Source organism: Apteryx rowi, unplaced genomic scaffold (genome assembly GCF_003343035.1).
Source record: "Apteryx rowi isolate R43461 unplaced genomic scaffold, aptRow1 scaffold_113, whole genome shotgun sequence".
In the NCBI taxonomy this organism is placed as follows: Eukaryota; Metazoa; Chordata; class Aves; order Apterygiformes; family Apterygidae; genus Apteryx; species Apteryx rowi.
This window is the reverse complement of record NW_020447342.1, coordinates 699,769-727,665: the sequence shown is the minus strand read 5'-3', so window position 1 is coordinate 727,665 and position 27,897 is coordinate 699,769. Positions and strand designations below refer to the sequence as shown.

Sequence of the window (27,897 nt, the reverse complement as noted above, 5' to 3'; positions counted from 1 at the left end):
TGCTGTACCCAGCCAACGGTGTGTCTGATCATTTTAATTATTGCAAACTACCCCTTCTCATCTGTCACGTGTATTGCGTAGTAGCAGGAAAAACACAAGACTAAACACCAGAGCAGTCTGCTGAAAGGTTCAGGTCTTTTGCAAACTGCACGGCATTGTGTATGCTGTAGAACAGCAGTTCCTGCATACTTCCAAAGTCCTTCCCAAAGTAACCTCCTCTTTTCAAAGAGTCTATTACTGAGGGATTGCAGCAAGCCAGGAGAACAGAAATGTTTAGCTCCTTGTAGTCTTTCAGGATTTCCTTCAGAGTATTAACTCCAGTGGTGTCCAAAAATGAGATGGAAGAACAATCTACAACAATGGCTTGGAAATCAATTTGCTTAGGTACTAGTTGCACAGTGGTTTCTCCCATGTCCAATCCATTAGCAGTTGTGTGATCTCCCTTTTTTGGTTGCTGCTGTTCCTTCTTCTCATATTTCTTCCTTCTAGCAGCTTCTAGATTAGGATCTAAATCAGTCAATCTGTACAGAGACTTCAGGAAATAGTTTCTATTTGCATAGTAAAGTGGTGCTTCAAAACGGAATATTTTGACCTTTGGAACAGAAGAGAGATTTTTGTATTCCAAGTCATCCTCATAAAAGCTGGTGTTCTGGATCTGACCAAGCAGGGCTGTCCGTGGCCGCTGTGTCCGAACAATGATACACAGCATGGAGAAAACAATACCAACCAAAAGCCCTATTTCTGTGCTAATCAAGGCAGATGCAGACATAGTAATGACCCAAACCAGTGTGTCCACCTTGTTTACATGGTATCGCACTGGCACATCTCGGAACTTCTTCAGGGCTCCTCTGAGGCTGACAATAATGATACAAGCCAGGACACACTTCTGCAAGGAGTAGAAAAGAGGTGCCAAGAAGAGCAGCACCAGCAAAACCACCATTGCACTAATCACTCCAGAGACTTGAGTCTGACAGCCTGTAGATGTTTTGACAAGTGTTTTTGCCAGAGCTGCACTGGTTGCAAAAGAGTGGAAGAAAGAAGGAATGATGTTGCAGAACCCCACAGCAAACATTTCCTGATTGGCTCGGATGGTGTAAGCATATTTCTTTGCACACATTTCAGAAAGGGATACAGTAAAGGCAAAGCTTACTATGGCAAGCGGCAAAGCATCTACAGCGACTCGGAGCATTAAGTCAAAGCACGGTACCTTGGGGGGAATAAATCCTGTTGGAATAACTCCAGAAACACTGGATGCATACACTTCATTCAGGTTTCCATAATGTGACACCAGCGTTGCTACAACAATAACTACCAGCTCTGTGGGAAGGGGAAATTTCAGCTTATGCTTATACCGATCTCCCAGTTCCTTAGCAGTGACCAGCACCACAATACAAATGGCACTTGTGATGACATCACAAAGGTTAGCCTGAGAAATGTTCTGGAAAATATTAATCCAAGTAATTACAAGCATTCCTTGCCCTTGGCTACGTGGGATTTTTATTCCAATCAGATACTTCACTTGAGCTGTTAAAATGGTTAAGGAAGCACCAGTTGCAAAGCCATCTAGCATAGACTCAGACAGGTACATAGATACAAAACCCAGACGAAAGATTCCCATTAGAACCTGGGAAGAGAGAAAAAAAAAAGATGAGCTTTAAATTTGTGCTGCACATAATTAAGTACAGATGGGAGGGAACTAGCTGTAGGCAGGTAGTGCTTGCCTATTTGAATCTTAAAACAGCAAGTATCTTATGATGTTTCTGGTATGCTTTTAAAACAAATGCCTTCCTTTTACTGCTGTGGGATACTGCAAACAAAAGAGATAAATGATGAGTTTAAAACAGGGTCAAATCAAGCTCTGTAACTCCAGCCTTGGTGCAAAGTAACTCCACTGAAGTGTCTTGTCTGAGTTTTATTTCTTGAACAAAGAGGCAGTAGGTCCAAAAGTGCTTCTGTTGTATCAAAAGAAATTTCACTTTTTCCTGGCTACAAGTGATTTAAAGTTACAACTATGATCACTCCTTTGTAAATGGAACTTCAGTGAGGACAGCTAAGATCTCTACTGTAGTGGCATTGCTATATTACATTGCTTTTAATTTTAGCTTTGTGAGTGGAAGGAAGAGTGGAGCACAGGCAGCCTTTATGGCATGCCTAAGATCAGAAATGGCATAAGAATTCACAAACTTTCCCCCCATCCCATGATACTCTCCTAACTAATTGACCCTTCTTCCTTTGATGACTTTGGGAAATTTAGCTTCATGTGGGCATTTTGTTGTTCATACACATGACCTGAAATTTCTTCTTATTAAAATCAAGATCTGTAGTGCCTTCTTAATTCATAAATATACAATTAAAAGGCAAATATGTTCATAGTGCTTCTTCTGTGTTTGCTTGACATCCTTGTGAAAGGCAGCAAGTTGATAAGTTTCAAAGAATTCTGCACAACCACTGTCTGAATGGTAGGTTAGTCAGTCAACTTCCTGTCTTCTCCTTTCTGCTTCTGAGTTACCTCTGGCTAGTACGTTGGTGGAGTACCATACCCAGTAGTAAAACACTGAGCAGCRTATTTTGAACCAGTGTAGAAAAAGGTGAATGGGCCTGCATCTTTTTTCAAAGTGTCTAGGGAAACAGAATTATTTCTTCACTGTTAAAGTACACAGGTACCTGGGAATTTCTGTCATGATGAGATCTGAATCAGATCCATTATCCCATGAAGGTAGCAAGGCCAAGAGGTAATGGAGAATCAAAACAATATTGTCAGTCTTGCAGAAGACTGTTGGTTTGCCTGTGCTTGCTAATAAAACTATCTGGCTCCTGCTTTTTCTGAGTTGCCTACAGAATTAGGATTCCTGAAGAAAACAGTACAGTCATTTAAATGAAATGATGCTGCATTGTTATTCCTGTATGAAAGAGGAAGCTCAGCCATGCAGAGAAGCTTTATGAATTTCATACCTTTCCTCTGGATGTCATCAACTACTTACTTACCTGATACACTCCAGCTACAAATGTCAAGGCTGTAGCAATGCCGATAGCATAGCATTCTTTCCCACACTCAACATTCGTTCCTCCAATGGTAAGATTGAAGGCAGCTGTGTTGAGTTGGCTGTCGTTCCAGAGGGAGCCATCACCCAAGGCTGGTGGGGCATCATCATTCAAGTCAAACCCAGCCAAGAGAAGCTCTCGGTCCACAACTTGTCCTACCATTAAGCTTATCAAGCTGAAAATGCCTACTGAGACATGACGGGATGTGCCCATTAAGAAATAAATGATGTTGGCAAAGAATGATGTGTAAAGACTGTAAATGGGCTTTAGACCTGCCAACAATGAGTATGCGATTGCTTGGGGCACCAAAATGATCCCAATCACTAGCCCAGACATGATGTCCCCCCAGATATACTCTTTGCACTGGTACTTGGGAAGCCATCGTAAAACAGGAAAGAAGTCCATGACAAGGTTCTTCAGTTTCCTTGGGGTGCAGGAACAGCTCTTCCTTAGCTTGGCTAACATGATCTGTTTCCTGTTAATCTTGACATGAGTCTTTCTTTCCATAAGAAAGCAGGAAGAGGTGCTGCTTTCCAGCCTGGTAGCCTCCAGTGGTCTTTCCATTGYGCCAGTGTTTACTTCATGCATCTGTTCCTGCAGTGTGAAGGAAATGCTGTTAGGTTGCAATTTGTCAAGTTTTTCTTAGCACAGAGATTTAATGCTAAAAGTTTGACACCTGATAGTGTTTTTACTGAAGCATCATCCCAATGGGAACAACACTACAGGCCCTTGGTGAGGAACCCCGTAACACTAAGAAATAAATCTGTATGCTGAACCCTTCCCTGCAGACATTTAAGAATGCATTCAATTGAATACAATTTTTTTTTCAAAGGAAAAGTGAAGCTAAACTGGTCATAGCTATGTACAACTAATCTCATCAGCTCTTCTGAGTGCTGCAACATAGAGGTCTCTGTCATCTGAGGCAGTACTTGACAATGTGAATTAAACATATAGCAAAGGGTAGTCTRTGGTCTTTCTATTAGTGCATTTGTGGTCTTTAATGTGGAAGTCACATGTGGTGTAGTGATCTGTCACTGAAGATGTCCTCAATGCACAGGAGATGGCTTTTGCTAGAGGTTCTTGGAGACCAGTGATTTAGTATCTTGCAAAAGTTTGCGCACAAACCACCAATGGACCTTTAGAAATTGTCTTATGTTATTAATTACCACATAACACGAACCCATTGCACTGTAGATCGTTTGGTGTGTAACTTTATTAATTATTAAGCATTTCTTCACAAATATCAGTTGAGCAATCTACGGACCATGTTACCATCTCTGAAGAGTGCTACATATTAGTATTTGCAGGAAAAACAGTAGTTTCCCTAGCTTTGCCCTCCAAGCAGTAAGATATAACAAGTAATTCTGGGGGCAGCAGAACTAACAAAGCCTTGTTTCCTATGGGTCTTCTCCATGTCAGTTTTCTGATACCTAAAGGATGGGAAAATTTGTCTTCTCCTAATGGAGGTACTCTATCACCATAACTGTTTTCACCAAACTCAGATCTCTACGTTTTTGTTCAGTTGCCAATTAAGTTGAAATTAACTTAGTGCATTCATAAATCATTTGGATGTAGGTGGGTACATGACTGAGAGGCAGAACAGTATCGCATAAGGGTGCCCTACCTTAGAAGGACAGTTTAAAATTAAAAATAGGAGCAGGAAGGTGGAAAATGTCAAAGATTACGCCAACTGGCAAATCTTGTCTTCTGGTTTGCAATGGAAAGAAAGTAGAAGAGACTGCCAAGAATGAATGTGTATATATAAATACTGAGAAATAAGGAATGCCTCATATTGACCTAGAAGAGAGAGCATGTGATAGTGCTAACAGTATGTGCAATATATAGGAGGGAAGAATTTCCCAAACCCAGCTTTTCCCAATTTCACAAACAGTAAGGGTCTCTGCAATAATAGAAATGACATGCTAATGCCAGTGTTAAAGGCCATGGCCTGTAAGTAAGAAAGCTATAAATACCAAAACATTTTTAATATTTAAAACTGATAAACAAATAAAGAATTGTCTGCAGTTAGTTAAATGGACAGCTTTTTTGATCTTCCTGAGTCAGATTTTCAGAGTTATCTGAGCATCTCAAGGTGTGGATTGGTGCTGAGTGAGTTTTCAGAAACACCTGCTCAGCTTGGTGCCTGAATCTTGCAAGAATCAGGCATTTTGTCTCATTCCTGACAAAGAGACTTCCCGCCCAAAAGCTCCTCTCTTTTTTCCAACTAATTCAACCAATCTAATAAGAAGTATTCTCTCACCCTACAAATCTTGCTTCTTTTATGCCTTTAGACTTCTAGGTACAACATCATTACTAAAAAGGTATCAATTAACCTGTCCAGGTACAGAGCAGAATTCCTCTACACATCTTTATTATGATAAAGTGGAAACCAACTAGGTTCTGCAGAGGTGAAAACAGAAATACTTCTATTTGTGATAATATGGATCTCTGCATTGTGAAGACTGAAATTAACATATTTCCAGGTTTGGTCCGTATTCAGAATCTTTGCTGGCACAGCTATGAAGCAAGCGTGAAAATAATAGCCAATATAGCCAATAACCAGTAGAGCTACTACCAGCAAAAATATAACTTCGGTGCTTGGTGAGTTCTTTTGTGGTACAAGATGCATCTGCATTAACACAGTCAGCAGAGTAGTTGATTTGAATACCTATCACAACAAAGTTTTATGATGCCAGGTGTGACTTTCCAATATAATAACAAAGCTTGTGCTGTCTCCCAAATTGAAGCTGTTTTTTTACTGAATCTATATCTAGAGACAGAAGCCATACCCTTCAGTTTCCTCAAATGTGAATTCACTCACTGGCACAGCATTTTCTGATGTTTTTTAATAATTTTAACAATTAATAGCAAGTTTACACTCTAGTGCCAGGAGTTATCATTCCCTGTGTAATTTCATACTTTCTTTTTGGTGAGGGTATTTTGATTTGTTAGTGTTTGGTAACATCTAATTAAAATATAGAAGTCCAAACTGAGGAAGTGCAGTGGGCTTTTACGTCTGATTGGAAGTATAATCAATAACTAAAGGAATACATTACCAATTGTCTGTAAGCTGTTGCTCTGTAACACTCCTAATAAAGAGTGGCTCATTTTAAAGTCTTTTCTATCTGTCCTGCTTAGGAAGGGAAAACTTACAAAGATTTTACAAATACCTTTAGTCAGCAGAGCTGGAAACAGTAACAAGAAGATATACATCTATAGCTAGTACAAAAGTCTGCAACAAATTCCCAGGTATTGTTAAGTGATAGCCTAAATTTTAAAGCTATGCAAAGTTTAGCTACAGCTTTAAGCAGGTTGTTTAAGTGTTACAGGTATGTAGTTCATAACTTGGTAGAAGSCAGAAAAGAGATCCTTTTGGAGATTTATGGACTGTTTGTCCATGCTGAAAATGACCTGATCAGTAGTCAAAATATATTTAAAAAAAAACAGTGGATTTCTATCCATCCTGATTACATTAAATAGTTTTTAACTCCCCCTGTATATTTCTTTATGTTTCTGAGTAAGGTTTTGGTCAGTCATAAAGGACAATGAATCACAATTTTAGTGTAATTATCTAGAAAGATTGAAGACTTTTTTTATCTGTATTGACAAACTTAAATTTGGACTGAGTGTTTATACTAGGCAAGATTTGCTTGGAGTACAAATAGGTTGGGTCTAATCTTTGTTAGAATGCAAAGATGAGAGAAAAGATAAGAGAAAAGAAATTACAAAACCAGGAGAAATACTTAAGAGCATATGATTAAAGTTAACCAAATACTGACTATTAGAAACTACAGTAAAGACACTTATTTTTAAGATGCAAGAAATAATACTTCACATCTTACCTACATTAGTTTGGAAAATGAGAATTTTGTACTCGAAGACAGCAAGTCCTATTCAAATGCCACTTACTTCTTACAGCCAAGTAAATTCAGGCAGCCAAGAAGTAAATACAGTGGCCTTATTTTACATACTTACAAACTAGTGGGCAGTTCAATATCCAATGGGTGCTTTTGATAGGCTACATAGAAAAGATTGCATTCACATCTGTTTACTAGACTTAGATATTTGATTGCATAGTTGCTAAACTCTAAACTCACACAATTTACTTATAAATGCTGTATTTACAAAAAAAATCTTCAGAATGGGTCATAAGCACATATATGAAGCCTATATTGCTACCTGGCAGATGCTAATAGGTTTTGATACTTGTGATTAGTGGAATAAATTTTTTCTGGGAATTTGTTAAGAGATTTGTGTACAGATGATAATTTAGTAATATATCTGGACTGTCTGCCTTGCTGGTTAATCAGAATGGTAGCTCTTTTTAAAAGGCAAGAAAAACTTTTGAATTACAGAAGAGCTAGTTTGCTAAAGCACAAATCTGTTAAGCATTTTTGATGTATGTTAGCAAAAGGTCATAAAACAGTTCCTGATGGAAATAGGTGTGCTCAAGCCAAAACACAGCCAAATGCTGGCATGAGGTCATTATTTTCAATTTTGTTTTCTCCTGAAAATAAGGGTTTCTTCCTGCATATAATTTTAAGAATGCTATGTAAAATGAACATGCTAGCTGTAAAACACTCAGCTCTAAAATTAGATGTTACTGGTTTCCATTTGTGGTGGGCAATGTTAAGGTTTAGAGCTTAATTACTGCTTTCAAAACATAATAAAGCCACACCAAATAATAAAAGGGGGTGTTATTTGCAGCAAAACATTTTTCAGCTGTATAGCCCAGGAATTCTCAGACTGTGTTGCCTGTAGCTTAGTAATAACTTAGCTGCTTCACCAGAAGTACAAAAAAGAAAATGGGATGCTACTATGTCTGCACGATGCCCCCTGAACATTTGTACTACCCAGCAAAGAGCTGTTGCTACCTTCAAAGATAGGAGCATGGGGGGACAAATCTGTCTATTCATATGTACATGAGCAGACTTTGGCCTGCTGATTCTGACACTGAGATACAATACYGTCCTTCTATGGCGGTAATACTCAAGTAATATTTAAGAACCTCAGATGTCAGTAAATAGGTTTTTCTACTCCTTCTCCAAACTGGCATATTTTCATGTGTGCATGTACTAAGTGGTGTATAGGAACAGGAACAATCCACAATCCAGCAGGCTCCTGCTGCATTCCCCTGAACTTCACAGAGCACAGTATTTGCTTTTTATTCAAGTGAAGGCTTTCCATTACTTACTGAAAGAGCTGTTCCTTACACAGCTGTGCAACTGAAGCAGTATATAGTATAGAACATATCTATGCATTGTATTTGACTTTGATATTAGATCATTATAAATTGTTTAATACCAGTGAAAGTTATTTAAATACATGCATATACATATACATATATATTGTCTATATCATTACAATGAGAAGCAATCTGTGTTATTTGTAATTGTATTTTGATGTTTGCAGTCTGCAAGGTTAATCTTTTTCAAATTGTCCATGACCATACGGGCAAAAAGCTTTGTTTTGTTTTATCTTATAAACGCAAATTTTACTGCAGCCACTGAACTCCCAGATCTGCAGCTTTAAAAAAACCTCTAAATTGTCATGAGACTTAGTGATACTGTTTCTGCCTGAGCTTTGAATCATTTGTTATTTCAGGTTAAATGCAGTGACTCGGTTTATCTTGTGGAACAGAGAAACAAAGTAAAGAAGAACCATTCAGGCCAAACAGCCTGCCTACTTTCCAACTGGCCTCAATCCCGCCTTTCTTCCTGTCTTTTCATCCCACCAGTAAATTAACAAAAAAGTCCCTGCATCAGAGGAAACATTCATCACACCATGTTCAGCAGGATTTCTCTTGGCAGATTTCTTGACAGGCAGTCCCTGCCAGGACACATATAACATTCTGGCCGGCTGCAAAGTTTAGGGACCCCCCCCCCAGACTGTGTTCTGGTGCATCTTCTTGTCCCCCCATCCTGATCTTCTACCTCACAAATTAATCCCTGAAGTTCTATCATCTCTGGAAAGCCTAAGAAGGAGAAAAGAGGGTGAGTCTGCTTCTCTGTCATAAGGCGATCACTAATATGCTGTTTGGGACAGAAATCAGTGGGTCATGGCTCTGTACCAGCATCTTTCTTTCTTACTGATGTAGTGATTGCAGGTGTAAGGTAGGAAAGAAACCTTTTACACAGTCTGAGTTTTCTCTGTGTTGGAGGCTACGAGAAATCAATCATCAAGCAATGTGGGTGGAGCAGGCACTGTATTTATGATCTGAAGTTTCATTGTATTTTTGTTGCATAAAGCACAAAAAACATGAGAATAACATCAGTTTAGCTATGCACTTTATTTAAAACATTTTTATACTTTATTTAAAACATTTTTATGTGTTTAGCTAACTGTTCGTGCTAGTCATTTTTCATATCAGAAACATTTTCTACGTTTAAGAACCCCCACCATGGTCTCTAATGGCTATGACTACATTAATGTTCCAGTTTTGAGCAGTAACACAGTTTTGAAAAAAGTCCCTAGTTAGTCTCATTTACTCTGCAGAGGTTCAGTGTACAGAGGAGTGCTATGCATGCAAACCAGACTTTTTTTCAGAGGAAAATACCCAGAAGCTCTGTTCCAGTGCACTCTGACCCTTAACTGGATTTAAAAGCCTGAGCCAGCAATTGGTTCTCTGAACAGGTTTGAACAGATGTGGTGAGGACATTTAGTCTAGTGGACCAGATTAAATTTAGACTGAAATAAAATCTCCTGAACTGCATATAAAACAAATGTCTGGGCTTCAGGACCTACTGCTTTGATTTATTGATCTGCTCATATTGTGCAGAATTACTTGGAAACCAAAAACATTTATCTAAACATTGACCTAGCAAACATTCAGGCTGTAGGCAGAGAATAGAGCATTGTTAACATTGCAGTGCTTTTTAGGAAAGTCATGTGAAATTTGATGGGCTTGGTTTATTTTTGACTATATCTGGGCAAAATCTTCTGGCTTCAAAGCATTTTTCTTTTGAGTTTCAAGATTATTTTAATCTGAAAGTCAAGAGCAGAAAAAAATTAAAAGTTATAAGTCTAAGTAATCTGGTAAAACCAGGTTAGTGTAAGTCCTCTACAAACTAACACTGTTCATGCTAAGGAGTTATTCTGAGAGTTGAACAATACTTTAGAGTTCTGAGTTTCTGATTAAAGTCTCCCATTGACAACTTTAACTGCCAGCTATTAATGTAATTTAGGATTTCCAAGCCATGTTGGGCTCTTTTGCAAACTCATGCATTTACTATGCATGATTTACTATGATTCAATTCATATTTACTCAATTCTCAGTCCAGGGTCCCTCTGAGTAAGACTGCTGCTGCCATGTGGCAATCCCAGAGATGGTGAGCAGACCAGAACAGAACTCAGAGTCCACCAGCAGCTGTTGTTACGGTTGGTTCATCAGATTATCCTTGGGAATGATCAAGCCTCTGCAAGTAGTTACACTGGTACTCTAGGGAATGATTTTGTTCAGGGTTTCCAGAACATACTGATCAAAATGTTGCCATGCACTTAAAGGCAAGACTGTCTTATTCTTCTGGACAGTCCTAGAGCATGACCACCAAAAGGATTTTTTCTGTGGGATCAAAGAATGTTCCTAAAGATCAGACTCTTGGCCTTTGGAGAAGTAGCAAAAAAGCTTGTTTTTCAAAAAAGTCTTTCAAGACAACTTTTCAAGAGCTCAGTTATCAGTCATAAAGCTAAACAGTAAGGTCTGTTTTCTGTGCTTTTGCTAGATGTTTGTTAACATGGCTGGTTAGCCACCTTAAGTTGCAGAAAAAAACAAGTTGTATCTTGTTCCTATGCCATTTCTTGTTTTCCCCGACAGCTTATTTTTACCATAGGCAATAAGGACAATACCTTTGGAAATCCTCTTTCATATTTAACCACTGGGAAAATGCTCAGTTTTAATTTTAATTTAATACTTTGAGATCCAGATAAGCTTCATGTATGCCACTTTTGTAAGTACAAAGAACAACAAGCCAAATGTCTGGTCTTAAACTTTACATCATATTTTGCAGGGAAGATTACTTACATACCAATTGCAGCTCACTATATTTTACAAATCTGTGACCAGTATCTGCATTATCAGCAATATTTATGAAGCACAGAATAATAGCACAACTTAACAAGCAACACCAGTCTGTAAGGTAACAGAAAAGAGACAGTTTTGCACCTTCAAAAACAGACAAAGAACAAATAAAGCTTGAGTTYGAATATGGGGAGGAGTAAATCTCTTACCTGGACAGCTTTTTGACAGGAATGTTGAGCTCTGTGCCTACAGTTTTTGCACACTGGTATGAATGAAAGTCTTCAGTAAGGCTTTGCTCTATTTGCRTAAAGGATAATTATTAACTATGTAATCTTCAGTGGAAGAATGGGAAGTAAAGGGATCTTGAGCTTACTTCTTGGTATTGTGTTGTCACTTGTACCTCTCTGAAAACTTGGATGTATATATATGGCACTTACTAAGAATCTGAGTTTAAATAATAGGTAAGATTATTAATTAACTAACACTCACCCAAAAAATATGCTGAGTGCAGGCTAGTGCATCTCTGACCTTTGAAGCTACTTCTTTTTTCAGATTTTTTCTGTTGTATGCATCCTCATGTAGCATTAGCTTTTAATTTTACATATTCAATGTACAAGAATAGAACCCCAGTCTTGCCTGAGATTAGTGCATTTTGCAAGCTGGAATAAGTACTCTTTTCTGCTTTGCACACATATTAGACTGCTGGAGGTCAGAGTTCCATTCCTACATGTCAGTTCATTCAGATCACAAGATCTCAGTTTCTTCCTTGTAAATTGGAGACTGTAAAATGTAGGCAGGAGATCAGTGGGACAAAGACTGTTTTTCTGTTCAGTGTTTGTAAACTGTGTAAATGGCCAAGTTCCCGCTCTGTTACGTTGGCTCCTGGGTGCTGCAGATTTATCCAAATGACAAATAATCACCAATCACAAAGATGATAAGTAATATTTAATGTTACTACGCAGTGCAGTTAAATAGATTGGGCACAAGGCCAGGACCCACAGGAACTGCATTCATTTTCTAATTTTGCCATGGCTTTGTTGAATGGTGTGGGGCCACTGACTTTTCAATATTCTTATCAGTCAAATTTTGTTGGCCTACAAAATAAAGGATTTGGAGATGTGTATGTTTTTCAGCCAAGGAAGAACATGAGTGTTGCATGCAATGAGAATCTCAGATGGGAAGTATGAGGCCCGAAAAGGTTGTGTTGTCAGACAATCAAAGATGGTTCCTCTTTCCCTGCCAGCAGAGGAAGTGCTTGCAGGGGTAAAATGCGCAGGCACATCTACAGAGGGCCAGGTCCAACATCATTGTTTCACAAAATCACAGAATGGTTGAGGCTGGAAGGGACCTTGAGAGATCATCTACTCCGCCCCCCTGCTCAAGTGGGATCACCTAGAGCACCTTGCCGTGGACTGTATCCAGACGGCTTTTGAATATCTCCAAAGATGGAAACTCCACAACCTCTCTGGGCAACCTGTGCCAGTGCTCAGTCACCCTCACAGTAAAAAAGTGTTTTCTTATATTCAGACAGAAGTTCCTGTGTTTCAGTTTGTGCCCACTGCCTCTTGTCCTGTCACTGAAAAGAGGCATCTTCTTTACAACCTCCCTTTAGATATTTATACCCATTAACAAGATCCTCCTGAGCCTTCTCTTCCCTAGAGTAGACAATCACAGCTCTCTCAGCCTTTGCTCATATGACAAATGCTCCAGTCCCTTAATCATTTTAGCAGGCCTTTGCTGGACTCGCTCCAATAGCTCCATGTCTCTCTTGTCGTGGAGAGCCCAACACTGGACACAGCACTCCAGGTGTGGCCTCACTAGGGCCGAGTAGTTGGGAAGACCTACTCCCTCGACCTGCTGGCAATGCTCTTCCTAATGCACCCCAGGATATCACTGGCCTCTTTGCCACAAGGGCACGTTGCTGGCTCACGGTCAGCTTGTGGTCCACCAGGACCCCATGCTCCTTTTCCACAGAGCTGCTTCCCAACCGTACTGGTGCCAGGGGTTATTCCTCCCCAGATGCAGGACTCTGCACTTGCCTTTGTTGAACTTTATGAGGTTCCTCTTGGCCCATATCTCCAACCTGTTGAGGTCCCTCTGCTGAGGGTACACTCTGTCCCATCATCCAGATGATCAATGAATATGCTGAACAGTATTGGACCCAGTATTGATACCTGGGGTACACTGCTAGTTACTGGCCTCCAGCTAGACTTTATGCCACTGATCACAACCCTCTGAGCTGCCATTCAGCCAGTTTTCAGTCCACCTCACTGTTTGCTCATCTAGTCTGTACTTCATCAGCTTGTCTGTGAGGATGTTATGGGAGACAGTGTGAAAAGCCTTACAGAAGTCAAGGTAGACAACATCCACTGCTCTCCCCTCATCTACCCAGCCAGTCGTTCCATCATAGAAGGCTATCAGGTTGGCAAAGTATGATTTCCCCTTTGTGAATCCATGCTGACTACTCCCATTCACCTTTTTGTCCTTCATGTGCCTGGAAACGGTACCCAGGATTAGCTGACCCATCAAATTATCATTTTCACCAACTCCCTTTCAGGATTAGTTGCTCCATCAACTTATCATATCCATCATTTTATCCCTGCTCAAAAAAAAGAGCTTTAAAAAAAGGAAAAAAAAAACATGAAAATGATGCAAATGATAAATCAAAACCCAAAGATAAAGGTGAAACAGAAAGGGAAGTACATTTTATCTGTGATGTTAAGCTAATGTCATGGATTCCACTGGCTGTTACCAAGAACTCAAACTTGCCAACATTAGTTATGGCATTCTCATCCCAAAAGTTTCCTTTAAGTCTGAATAAAGCCCTCTCTTTTCCCTTTGCTGTAGAAAGTCTTGCAAAGAATGCCTTGGACAAGCAACAGTCAAGATCTGTCCCTTTGCCGTTCCCAAAGTAGCTCTTAAAAATAATTGTACACATAATAGGGACACACTAGTGCACTTATCTGCATAATGAATTTTGCATGCCTGAGACTGGAAGAGTAGTATGTCTCTTTTGCCCTGTGCATCATGGAATAGAAAATGTCTTTTTTGCTTCTGTCCATTTCTCTTTAGGTGTTGTTTCTGTCTTAAAGATAAAGCCATGTAAAGGAAACTCCGTCTCTCAGCTTTGTCCTTTCATCCATTTTATTACCTACTCCTCAAAACCAAGAGTCATCATCTCTAATGACCTCTAAAATTTTGCATGCCATCTGCTTCAGGACCAAAGTGAATTTGTCTGTTCAGTTCTCCTTTACAACCTGTTTCCATTAGGATCATATTGCGATCATAGTTGCAAAGTATTTGGGTTCTGCCCCTCACTTAACATTTTTTTGCAAGAGGCCTCTCTGCATTTCTCTCTAACACCGCCTTTCCAAATCTCTTTCCAAATCCAAATTTTAATGAGTACTAAAGGATGTTCAGGTTATCATTTGACCTGACCATACAGAATCAGTTGTAATATTATAACTTTGTTTTGCTTCAAGCTGGCATAAAAAAATACATTCTGAAATTTTAAAATAAATAAATTTTGAAATGAAATTTTGAAATATTTAAGCACTATTTACAGTGACAGTACCTAGTCATGGAATAGAATGAATGGAAATTAGATATCTCTGGAGAGGATAATTCCAAATGAGAAAAAAAGGACAATCTTTTATTCTGTCTTCAGAATTTGTGAAAATAGTCCAATTTTGAAGAAACTGCATTTTATGATAAATAAGTTTTACTTAACATACAGAAGTACTGACAGCAGAAGGTTCAGCAGAGCTTTAATAGTAGAGATGCTAGTTCACCTCCATAGCATGAAGGTGTTCATCAAAGCTTCAGTCCAACAATAATTTCTGAGTGAGCAAATTCTAGCATTCTGAATTCCACTGACACTAACAAAACAGGATTGAGTTCTGAAAAGCCCTTCTGTGCCAAATGCTTAATTTTTTTTTTGAGAAATAATAGTAATGAGCTGAAACGACTGAAAGACATGCTACAAACACTTAGCTTTGAGAACAGGAAACACATTAAAAAAAAGGTTCTGACCATTAACCACTACTTGAGAGTTTACAGATTGTTTTCTTTTGTATGGCTTCCTATTTATGCTTATATTCAGATGCCTAATATTAATTGGGTTAAGAACTGTAAAAGGTTAAAATCCAAGTCTGCCTGAGGGCACTAGTAAAGTCAATGTGGTAAAGAGAAAATATATTGAGCTTTATTGTCACATTAACTTGAGGATTTCAAGAGGTTTCAGAACAAGTCACGGCATTACTATATACAATTCATATCTGGTAACATATTTATGTACTTGAAAAAATCATAGTGCACTGTAAAATTAGTCATACAGGGAAGGTTAAAAGTGCTTGTTTATTGGGCTACAATCAGTAACATCAAATCTTCAAAAGTACATAGTGCAAATGAAATAGCCTTGTTCTTCACTCTGTGTAATTTTTTCGAAGTCTGTAAATGCAGTGATTTATAAAAAAAACTCACTCTAATGCCTACATCAATTAAATTCCCCTTAAACCTCAAATTAGTTGCAGTGTACCTTTGTATCACAGTGACCATGTGCTACGCCTAATAAAACAAAGTCATTTGATTTGCGGAGGACAATTTATGTAAACACAATACTAAGCATTTGAGTTTGTCCTTCTAACTGTAATATAGTACAGTTTTATTTCTTCTTTCATAAGGATTAGTGGACTTCACAAAGCAGTTCAGTACTGCTTCAGCTCCCATCTTATTGTAGCTTAGTTTTTTTAAAAACTGAAATGGCTACCTCAGACAGAAAATGCCTGGTGGTGCTACATTCTGTTTCTGTGGAACAGAGACCAGAGCATCCTGTTTCTGCCAGTCGTTCTGGTTCTTCAGGGTGCTGCCTCCTTGGTCAGTTTATCTACTGATTGGGTGCTCAGTCAGGATAGTATTAGGATAGTAGAACTCATTCAGTTCCCTCATCTTTGAACTGATTTCCTCATCTGGATGTCTTGTGCTGCAGAGTGAGTACAGCCAAACACCTTCTAGCTTTGTCTGTTTGCTGACCTGCAGGATAGTTTATACTTGCCAGGCAAAACTGTTTGTTCACCAACTGGAATTTAAAACAACACTCAAACTCACTAATGCTTCCAGGACAGCTGCTGGGAAGGAGAGACTCTGTGTACTCCATGGTCACATCACTCCAGGATGCATGAGGAAACTATAAACAGCAGCTGTCACCTGTACACCAACAGCACCATCACAGGAATGAATACTGTGAAATGCTTAAGAAAACTACTTAAATCCAGAAAAGCAGAGAGGAAGACTTCCCACTGCACTATCATGAATTAGTGGTATTTTTCTGATTTTTACCACACAACTGTTTTAAACTTAGAATTGTTGTTTTGGGAGAAAATGAAATGTTTAGACTGATGTCTAGACTGAACTGCTGATGCACAGGAAATGAGGAATATTTCTCTAAAGAAAATTGAGCTTTTTAAGTCCCAGCATAAAATATCTATTCTAGTTTTTCAGAAGACAATAGCATGTTCAAATGCCAATCCAATACAGACTGCATTTTGCACACAGGTGCAAGTTTAGTTAGCTATAAACAAAGTAACTTATATGTAAGTCCATACATATAATATGAAAGATCACTAATTATGTTGATTTTTATGTCTAAAGAGAACCAGTAGCTAGTGTCAGCACTTACTGGTGGAATTATGAACACATGCAAAAAAAACTGCAGGCACTATCCAAGATCTCCAGTGGTGGTCCAACACCAGAATCAAAGCTAAAAACAAGGATCCAGTAAATGCAGCACTGACACATCCAAAAGCAGGAGAGATTCCAGACCTCCTCAGCATTCAAGAATAAAACTATTAGGCATTATCTTCAGACTGATTAATGTCAAAGATGTTCTCTTCACAGTTTCAGGGCAAAGTATGTATTACAACATGATCAAACTTGGGCCTAGACATCGTTCAGAATGGCTGCTGAAGTTTGGTTGCTGTGTCATGAGAAAGATGGGAGCACCAAAAATATGCAACCACTGCAGAGTTCTTTTGTTAGTTTCCTCCAATGCTTTCACAGCCAAAGTTTTGTTATTCCAGTGCACTAACAATGAAGAACTGGGGATAAAAAGGTAAAGGGAACAGTATCTTGAAAATACAGGTGGACTCTTTGAAGTGCTTTACTGAACCATCCTGGTTGAGAGGAGATCTTATCAACGTGTACAAGTATCTGAAGGGAGGGTGTCGAGAGGATGGGACCAGACTCTTTTCAGTGGTGCCGAGTGACAGGACGCGAGGCAACGGGCACAAACTGAAACACAGACGCTTCCATCTGACCATGAGGAAAAACTTTTTCACTGTGAGGGTGACAGAGCACTGGAACAGGTTGCCCAGAGAGGTTGTGGAGTCTCCTTCTCTGGAGATATTCAAAACACGCCTGGATGCAATCCTGTGCAATGTGCTCTAGGTGACCCTGCTTGAGCAGGGGGGTTGGACTAGATGATCTCCAGAGGTCCCTTCCAACCTCAGCGATTCTGTGATTCTGTGATTCTGTGGTTGTGGTAAGCAACCGCCACCCACAACCATGTAATGCAAGTTCAGTCCAAAACAACCTATAGAAAATCCTTCTACAACTCCTAGCTTCAGCTCCCTCCTTCCTCTCGTACACAGCTGTCTCCCCGCAACATCCCAGGATGACTTTCAGATCTTGCAACAGCAGAAGAAAAGCCACAAAGTCTATAGTATGTCCACAGAAGAGAAAGTAAAACCAGTACTTAAATCCTTCCAATAGCACAGAATTTGTTAAGTGAAAATCTGTAAACTTTCCTCCGTGACCCTGCCAGCGTCACCTGGGAAAACACTCTGGTGTGGTTTTCCAGCACTTTTAAAAGCACTTATACGCTACACTTAATATCCCTTCTCTAGATGTGGCAGATTTCCAGTGCAGCTGAAAAAGGTGTATGTGTGGGAGGAGAAAGACCTGTTATTGATGTTTTTTAAAAAATATCTTCTTTAGTCCCTGCTGACAGAAGAAACTGAAATCTGGCAAGTTCAGGGCAAACGTACATATTCAAAACTGAATAAGACCAACTTTTACTAGGCATTYCTCCTGTTTCTCACTGCAGACATAGAACCAGTTGAGTAGCACTTACCAAAAGCACACAGTAGCTGCAATAGTCTCACAACAGTAGCAAAGTTCTTCAGGAGCACAGCTTTCTACAGAGTAGATTGCAAATTCTGTTGTGATGTAGATTGGTTCTGTCCAATTATATTACTCCATTGGTATTTACAATCAGATAACATAAAAAATTGTAACACTGGAAAAGATCTTTGTCCTGCACGGTGTAATTACAGGTAACAGATAAGGTTAAAATCATTAAAGTACAGATTCAGTTTTCTGACTTGTGCAAGTATGAAGTTTCTCCAGAGACCAGTAATCTCTGCCTTCTTACTCATCCCTGCTTTTGTTTTAATAGAGGCTGTTGTCCTACGTGGAGATCAAATAGAAGTGCAGTCCCTGCCTTGGCAGTTTCAGGGATTTTGTATATTTGCTTCATTTAGACAAAAAATACACTACAGCGCTTAATCAGGATTAAGATAGGCAATCTATGGAACTGTCCTACGTAGTGTTGAGCTGTCTACAGTAGTTAATGTAGCCATGCCCTTTGGAAAAGGATTTTCATGAAAATACATTATGGAGGGGGTTTGGCTAATAAATTTTATGTCTAGGAAGAATTTACATAACTTCAGGTGCCATGGAGTGTAAAATGCCAGAGCTTGTCTGTTTGTCAGCTTTTGTCTGCAAAACAAATGATCTGTTGTCTTGATGGCACTCTGTTCTGTTCCCAGAATTGATGTCCTAAGTAACAATTGTCAAGAATTGGTCTTAATGACCGAAAATTACTTCCAATGATTTGATCCCACGAAAAAGAAAATTAACCTACAAGCTTTCCCAACACTCAGTTCTCTAGAAGAATGAAATCTCTCCTAAGTGAAAGATGTTCCCCAGACTGGAGGCTATCATTGTGGAATTTACTTGTAGAGTATGTAAGGGTAAGAGGGCTCACAGTAGTCAGAGTTAGTAGCTTTGTCACATGGTCACCTTTCCTTTTGTCATTTTCAACCGTAAACAGACAGAACTGTGGAACCAAAGTCTGCTTATTGAAAAGTTTATGAAGAATATTACTACTAACGTTCTTAAATCTTAGAGGTAAATTTACTATAGCAAGAATAGTTTCTTAGGAACGTTTCCTTCACCTGTTCCTTGCATTCATGCACACTCTTAACTGGATACTAAAAGCCTATTACTGTGTGCAAAAAAAATTAAAGCACTGCTTACTAACCATAAGTTAAATTTTCATGTTTTGTAAGTGCAGAACATAATTCATTTTTACAGTGAAAAGGAAGATATTTTCCATACCAGCAGAAGTTGTTTGGGATGGGGGAAGAAAGAAGGAAAAAGGCTAAACATGAACCAAAGAAAAGCATGGAGTGGAAGAGTTTTCATTACCATAGTTAATAATATTTTGCTAGCCTCCTTTGTAATGCCAAGAACAGGTTTGGAGTGGAATTATCAGTTCTTAGTCTGTGGAGAGCTACAGGTTCATATCTCATTCAAAACTGTTTGTATATGCAATAGATTAGTTTTATCTCCTTAATCTTAAGATATTTTGCCATTTTTATATTGAAGAGCCAAGAGGTGACATTGGGCTGCCATTTAAAGACTTGCTCTTTCTGGATTGGGTTATACCACTCATTTATCAGTTCTGAAGTATTCAGAAACCATTCATCACAAAAATTCTGAAAGATTAAGAACAGGCAGTGCTTGACATATTCTCTGTGCATTTTCACCGTCATAGGTCATCAAACATGAGTAAATTAGGAAATGAACCCAGTATCAGGTGGTGAAGACCTCTTCTATTTTTCATTTTGCTTATCAGGAACATATTCAGATAAGACATACTATTGAGGTGATAGCCTTTGGGCAGACAAGAATTGTCATAGAAAGTATAGCTGTCGTGCAAATAGATCAAGGAGCAGCTGGACTTAATCAGACACCATGAGCTATCTCTACTTCAACTAGACATTGGAAAAGTACACAAGCTGAGAAAGCTAGCTGTAAATTTTCATACCTTCATTATTTAGTTTCATGGTTTTGGTTTTCATAAACTGTTTTTAAGTATCAAATTAGAGGCTCCTCACTACACATCTCACCAGGTGGAAATAGGTTTTGAGAACGTTAACATGGAAAAAGTTGAAAATTTTCACAAAAATTCAGATCCAGTTACAGCACATGAGTGAAACCTATGAGCAACCTGGGTGCTTGTGAGATGTACGGAGCGTACTTAGTAGAACACTCTTTAATTCAGTTCTTTTTGCATACTTGGCAGCAACCCTTTTCAAGGGAGGGCAACCATTCAAACTCCTTGGGATATGACAGTAAACAAGATATGTTCTACACTATACTGTCATTCACATACTTTTGGACTATATTGTCCACTATAAAGCTATAGGCTATAAAGCTACCAGGCAAAATAATAAAAGGAGCACAAACAGTAAATAAAGCTGTGAAACTGAGGAAGTAACAATAGCAGTTGTGAAATGAGACCAGGAGATAATGTCAGTTATGTATATTGGAGACTCCTTATAGTAAAGAGGAAATATTAGGCTGAGTGCTTGAGCTAGGATTCTGGATACATACAGAAAACAGTTCAGCTGCCACTTTGAAGGAGAAGTTCAGTGACAGCTTTCCTTGGCAAAGCCAAAAGGAGTTTGACTCAAACTAGTTTTAGCATTTGGTCATCATTCTTTGTGCATCTACTCACCCTTTAATCTTCATTATGGATTTAGTCTCCCCACCCCCTCTCTTCAAAATGTTTGCTTGTAGATGACATTATTTTTAAATGTCATCAGCAAGGACAACATAAAACCACAGTTAACATTATACTTGCAGTCATGTGTTACACGGGTACAAGTCACCTCCATAAACCAAACCCAATCAGAAAGAAAGGTCAGATCTAGCAGCCAAGCTTACATATAGTAACTGAGCCTAGTTTTCAAAGTGCCTTTAAATTTGAATTGAAGAACCAGTCAAAAAGCATTTGCTGCTGCTGGATTCTGCTTATCATTATTTGATTACTTGCCTTCATAAATGAATGTAGACACAACAGCTCTCATTATCAATATTTAAATTATCCATGCTTAGATGGTCCGACTGGATAAGGAGATGACAGATCATAAAATACCTTACACTGTTGCCTAGATTGTTATACTTTCATAGCCTGTTTCCCCTTTCACATCTTGAATTTGTTTTAAATTTTGGGAAGAGGTGGGGGAAAGAGACATAGGAGACTAACAATATTTTCCTGGCAAGCTAACTCACCTCTGCACAGGGAGCTGCTGATGCTTTGTCTGCCTCTCTTTCTCTCTTCCCCTCACACACAGCACGCACATTGCTGAAAGAAGGACTGAGACTGTGCTCACAGAAGCAGGCTGAGTAAGAAGTGGTAAATCATAGGCCGCGATTTCTAGCAGCTCAAGAGCGTTCATTGTTTGCTCGCGTTTGTGTGCATGTCAGATTTAGCCATATTGCAACAATGATTTTGTGAGCTGGTTTGCAAGGTAGAAGTCAAATAATGCTGATTTTAAAGAGGAAAGAAGCTAGCTAAGATGCTATATAAATCAAAATCAATTCTGTTCTTTATGTATTCAAAAAAAAAGATTCAGCTGAATGCACAGCCTTCTGGCTGGCTTGTGAAAGAAACAGTGATTTCCGATAAATACCAGAGGTTATGTTTTGCATGTTTGAATCCAATTTGTTCCTAAACCACAAAGATTCATACCCCTCCTTCGTTATGTGCATATATCATGCTGGTTGGTTGTGTGGATGGATTAACTATGACAAGCTGTGACATCAGCAAGGGCTGGATGCTGCCTGGCTGTGCGGTTTTGTAATGCGTCCTCCCCTTTTTGCTGGGCTGACTCACTCACTCTACAGGGAAGCCTAATTATGCATAGCACAGGCCTCGTTCAGCCCTCAGAGAGCTGCACAGCATGGACTGAAGTCTTTGGCATTCTGCCTGCACAGAAGCCATGACAGTCTGCCTATAAAACAGGCAGACTTTTGATCCCTGCTTACACAAATGATATAGTTGAGAAGCAAATGCAGATAAGCATTACTGCTAATAAAAGTGGAAGAGATAAAATACACCAGTTTGCAATGGTGGGTGCAGTACTCTGGCCTTGCAGCTGTGAAAAAAACTCAGAATGAGGAGCTAATTTGGTCTGCAAAGCCTGTGCAAAAATCATAGGCTATGTTTTCCCTGCAAAGCAGGAAGAGCCAGATTTTAAGAACCTACGAAAGGCTCCATGCAGCTCCTCAGGTTATCATGGGTGTTTTGAGATATAGGAATTTCAGAGAAGGAGACAGATTTGCTGTAGCTGAAATGATCATAAGAAGCAAAAGCAAGTGGAGCAAGAACATGGTACAAGCAGATCTGGTATGAATGAATGCTGTACTGTCAGCTTCCACTGAGTTCAGAAGGCAGAGAGGTGTTTTATTAATAAACCATGAGCTTGGTGATTTCATAGTTATTCATTAATCATCTTGTGCTTAAACCTTCAGTACTGGTTTAGTAGTTTTTTGGTTGATGTTGAGGAAACCTGAAGCAATAACTGCTGAGAAGGCAGCCTCTGGGAAGGTGAATGCTAATGATATATTCTGCCCTTCATATACTGTGAGGAATCAGTTACATAATGCTCACAATCCCTTAGTACCTGCTTCTAAGGTCAGGAGTTTTTTTCTAAATACTCAGCAGAACAAGGTGCTCATGTAGACAACTGGTGGTTTTGGAGCAAAGTCTTTGCAACAGCCTGAACTTTAAACTGGCTTCAGTTCATTCCTCATAGCTACCAAAAGTAAGTAAAAAACAAAGAAGTAGGATCCTTCTGTGTGGTAAGAGGGACCTGGGGACAACACGTTGCTGTCTTGGAAAAGATAAACCTGCTAACATATCCTATCCAGAGCTCTTGACTTTCATCTTGAAGACATTGAGCCCCAAAGCTCGTGTGCCACACTCCCACTTCCACAGCTTGGTCCCATAGCCAAAGGAAAAAAGGCAGTTACTTCTGAAGAGAGTTATTTCTGGACAACATGGTGGCAGTAGGAGATCAAACTGGCATAGCTTATCGGTGCTTACATCTTTCCAGTGAACATACACCAGAAGCAGTTCTCTCTTCACCTGCAAAGAGTCAGAGTCAGCTTTGGACACTGAGCTCCTCTCCAGGTTAGAGGGACACCTTTTTCAGCTTGGCTCATCATGTATGTAGCACCTGTTCTGGAGTCTCACGGTCTCTAAAATGACATCAGGGACACTAGTAAAGCAGTGAACAGTTCCTTGGGGCATTGTATCTAAGGATGGTCCTCACAGTAATCACCTACAGCAACAAATGTTTACTCTTGAGAGGGAGCATTTAATTATTGTACATATTTATACTCATCAAAACAACAGTGACTATGTTACCCAGCCAAAGACTATCAGTACATGTGCTGGCACTGTGGCCAAGGGAGTGGATGCTTACATGAACCAGATTACGAGGCAGGACGAAGATGGTCTGGCACACAGCTAAGCATCCCCGTCAAACTAACACTGGCATGTAATATGGTCATTTTCTCAGCTGACAACACAGCAGGGTGCCTGGTATCTCAGACTGCACTGCAGCTAACCCTTCTACTTATCTCTGAGTAAAACTGTAACAAAGAAAGCATCCCATGGAGCACAGACTTTTGGGGGGTAGCTCCCTTATGGAGTGTGCCTTTCAATTCTTAGGTCAACCACTACCCTGCTGAAAATTTTTGCTTACTGCAAAGGTGTTATTTGCACCTCACCATTGCCAACACCTTGTGCTAATTTTTTGTCCCTATTTTTTTTGCTGTATTTGCCACTGGTCCAGCAGTCTTTCCTGGCAGAAGCTCCTAACAGAGGTGTAAGCAGGCTCTGCTGTCTTAGGACTGGTAATAGCCAATCACACCGCCCATCTACCAGAAGAGAGGTTGCAGGCAGGCAGGCAGTGGACAGATCTGGGCCTGTTGCTACTGCTGTTCTTGGACACTGGTGAAAGCAAGCCAAATTACCAGTCATCAGTCAGCTTCTGATGTGTGTGGTAACTGCGTCCACCAGAAAAGTAAAGAGGGGTGATACCAGCTGAGTGAGAATGTAAGGATAAGAAAGGCCCTGTTCTCATATACATACATACATACATACATGCATGCGTGTGTGTGTGTGTGTGTGTGTGTGTTTATTTGCTGGTCATATCAATACTAGGCCAGATAAAACTCTCTTTGACGAAACACATCTAGTGATAGTCATGCCACATGGCACTTTTGAATTCCTAAAGAGGGACTGTGACCTACCCACATGAGATCAGCCACAAGGTTTCCTATTCCAGGGAATATTGTTCCAGTTATGACAATAAAGTTTTTGATGAAGTTTGCTTGAAGTGTTATCAGAGATTCAATACTTGACTGAAGATTACTGGGAAAGGAACACTCCTTACCTATGTTTTCTTGCTCTCTTCTTTGTAGATAAGATATTTGGTCCAATGTCTGTGTGTGCATTTGCTTTCCTGAACTTACCATTATATCCCTGGACCAGATCAACTCAGGTCACAAAAGAAGCAGCGGATGCAACCTGCTGAGCATGGTGGGAGCTCTAACTACCATCTGGAGAGCAGAATCCACTGCTATGCTAAATGGAGCAGATCTGGCTGTGATGTAGGGTGTTGATAACCAAAGCTCGCTCACCCCTTCCCTCCCAAGAGACTTAAGTTAGTGAATGGGTTTAAACTGAAGGTGGCATGAAAAAGTAATACAGCCTGGTGATCTTACCGCATATTACCGCAGAGGCTACTCTCCTTCCCWGTGGTGTTCACCACACAGATCTCCCCCCTCAGCAGACAACATGTGCAAATGTGTTTGGAATTGAGACCATGGCAGACCAAGGCTGGAAGGACACTTCACCACCAGGCAGCACTCTCTGGAGTATACCAGCTTCAGACATGGGGCTTGCTAGGGCATTGGTACTAGGGTGCCTGTAAACATGGTTGAGTGTGYTTGTTTGTTGTGATTGAAGAAGAAGAAAGCCTTATCTGGTAAGTCTTCCAGAAAAAGCCCAGCTGAGGGGCTTTTCAAAGCCAGGCACAGAAGGAGTTATCAGGACAGTGGTTGCTGCTCCACATCAGAAAGACTCAACAGCAAACAATGAACAATCAGAGCTTGGCAGGCATTCAACTGAAATGACATAGACACAGACTTCTGTCCGTGAAAGAAGACAGTGGTGTCCCATGACCACAACTTAAGAGCAAAGATATCAGAAAGGAAGCAGGCAAAAAAAAAGATAAAAGACCAATAAAAGTCTGTGAGCTTGCTACCAAGGGCCTAGTCACGGATAGATGATACTGCACAAACAGGTTGTAGGTCAGATGTACAAAGCTGTTTTGAACAACTTTAACTGTGTCAAGTCAGTTTGTCCCGGATCAGTGATTTGCCTTGTTACATGGCTGTAACAGTTTTGATCTGGTCATCAGTGTCCTAAAATTGTGTTTAATATCACTCCTGATGGCAGCCTGACAGCTGAGCCAAGTTTTCACCATGCAGAGTATTTCGAAATAATACCAGCTTATAATTTTTGTGCTGTGCCTCAAACATGGTAGTCAGCTTCCAAACACCTCATGATATATGATATATGAAATAATAGTCTAAATTCTAGTAGTCATATACAGGTCTTAAAAAAAACAAAAACCAAGCATCAATTTTACATAGGTAGAGTAGCATGGGTAAGAATAAGGTCAAGATTTGTGAAGCTGACAATCATATCATTCAAGTAGTCAGCTTGTTAATAGAAGCATACTGCCTAATCCATTTGCAAGCAAAAAAAGGTTTTCATAAAATGGCAGATCAGCCAAAGGACGTAAGAGGTGCCTCTGTTTTTACATACATAACACAGCACCTGAAATGCCATCACTTCTGTCATGGTTAGCAATGGTGTTTTGTTTTAGATGTTTTACTTAAAAGGACACTGGAGGAAGAATTTAGATGTGCTGGGTTCCTAAATATACGTGCACAGGATAGAGCTTTATTTACTTATGTTTTTACATAGTACTGTGTAGACCTTAGACTGGACTCAGGAAGACACTTGTTGCTGTGCTATTATTTGAACAACATTATTAAGTTTTTACAAGACAGTAAAGTTAATCATTCTTATGCTCACTGACTGTAAGTGCGTATGTAAGCAAATATTTCAATAGAACACAGGGTATAACTCAAAATAGAGTTAATGGATCTGAGGGAGCAGAACTACATTTTGCAGCAAAATATTTGTCTTTTAACTTTGGAATGGGACTGTCAGACTTTTTTAAATCTCTAAGTAAAAAAAAAAAGTTCCAAATAGCCAATCTTTAATTCAGGAGTAATTTCTAAAATGTTCTTATGGCTATTAAAGTAAATAAATATCTTTCTGCTATGTGCTTCTTTCACAGCTGTGTGATTTGTGTCTGGCAGAAACTGTAAGCCTGTCAATGGCTGCAGACATGACAATTTCTATCATGGTGATAGGACATTTTTAAAGAGAAAAGACAACTTCAAATCTTTGGAAAAAGACCATGGCCATGTTGGGACTGTATGCTTGGTTACATCACAGATGGAGTTGGTACAGTAGATATGGCTTAGTTTGCTTTTGTTTTGCCTGCCCTGTTTTCCTCTGAATTCCCTAGTTAGGAATGTGTAACAGCAGACATCAGTAGACAGCAGTCAAAGATGCTGACGGCACTTTGTCCTCTTCAGATGGCATAGTTCTCTTCTCTGTTCACTAGGCAACTCTGTCAACTCTGCTTATTTCTCTGCAGAACTTCAGGATTATTATTACAGGTTCTGAACTGAAACATTCGCTTGGCAAGAAAGCACAGAGGAAGAGCCTCTTCCTTCAACCTAAAAGTGTTGGAGTGCTCCTCCCCTAYTAAGAGCAGACAAAGAAACAAGCTGTGAATCCCAGTACAGAACCCAGCCATGATTTAAGAGATCCTCTGCTCACTCTCCCACTGCCATTCCTACCTGTGTGCCCAGTATGCCTTGCTAGTACTGAAAACAGCCCCTATAATTAACTGCCTCTCCCTCTTCCATCACACCTTGGTTGTTACATCTGCAGCTTGCTTACATAGCTTTCCACCCAAGCAGAGGTCCAGGAAAGAGTAGACAAGACAGCAGAGGCAGAGCCCAGGCTGAACTGTACCAGAGATGTTAGATTTGGCACTGTGGCAAGTCTAGAAAAAGAAACTTTGACATGCACTGGCAAGACATGAACAGCCCTCCTATACGATAAGGGCTGGGCCTGACCTCAAGGGTGCTTACAAAGCCTTTTGCTCAGGGCATACTGAGGACAGAAACTGGATACCAGGCCAAGGCTGAGGCTTATGCCAAATGGCAGTAAATTACATTTACCAGAATATTGTCAACAAAAGTTTATTTTTAATTCCTATTTGACACTTCATGCTGATAAGACATCTTCCACCCTGTCAGCCTATAGKTTCAAAAGTTAAGGGAAAACACACATTGACCCACACATAACATTATATATGTTTTCACCGGATACTAGCCAAGAAAGCCTTTCAGGAATTTATAATATTGCTTCAAGTATAGCATAGACAAATTACAAATCCCAGGTTTTGGCCCCTGCACAAAAGAACTCTAGTGTTCCCATGTTGGTGCGTTCCCAGAATTTTACTGTACTCCTGCAAAATTCACTGACACAAAGGAAACACTTCATGGAGCTACTCTTAAGTTTTTAAACCCAGGGGTTCAAACCTAGC

General features: G+C 39.7%; 2 protein-coding genes across 2 annotated transcripts in view; one reads left to right on the top strand and one right to left on the bottom strand.

Annotated features, from left to right (window-relative positions):
* The window catches only part of IDUA (iduronidase, alpha-L-), a 52,518-nt gene that overhangs the window by 9,295 nt on the left and 15,326 nt on the right, over positions 1 to 27,897 (top strand). The window lies entirely within an intron of this gene.
* Positions 101 to 11,357, bottom strand: SLC26A1 (solute carrier family 26 member 1). The gene is made up of 3 exons (XM_026077947.1): positions 11,269 to 11,357; positions 2,986 to 3,636; positions 101 to 1,624 (listed from the first exon to the last, which is right to left on the bottom strand). Exons 2-3 carry the CDS (start codon positions 3,628 to 3,630, stop codon positions 101 to 103), a joined length of 2,169 nt encoding a protein of 722 aa, XP_025933732.1. The 5' UTR covers positions 3,631 to 3,636; positions 11,269 to 11,357.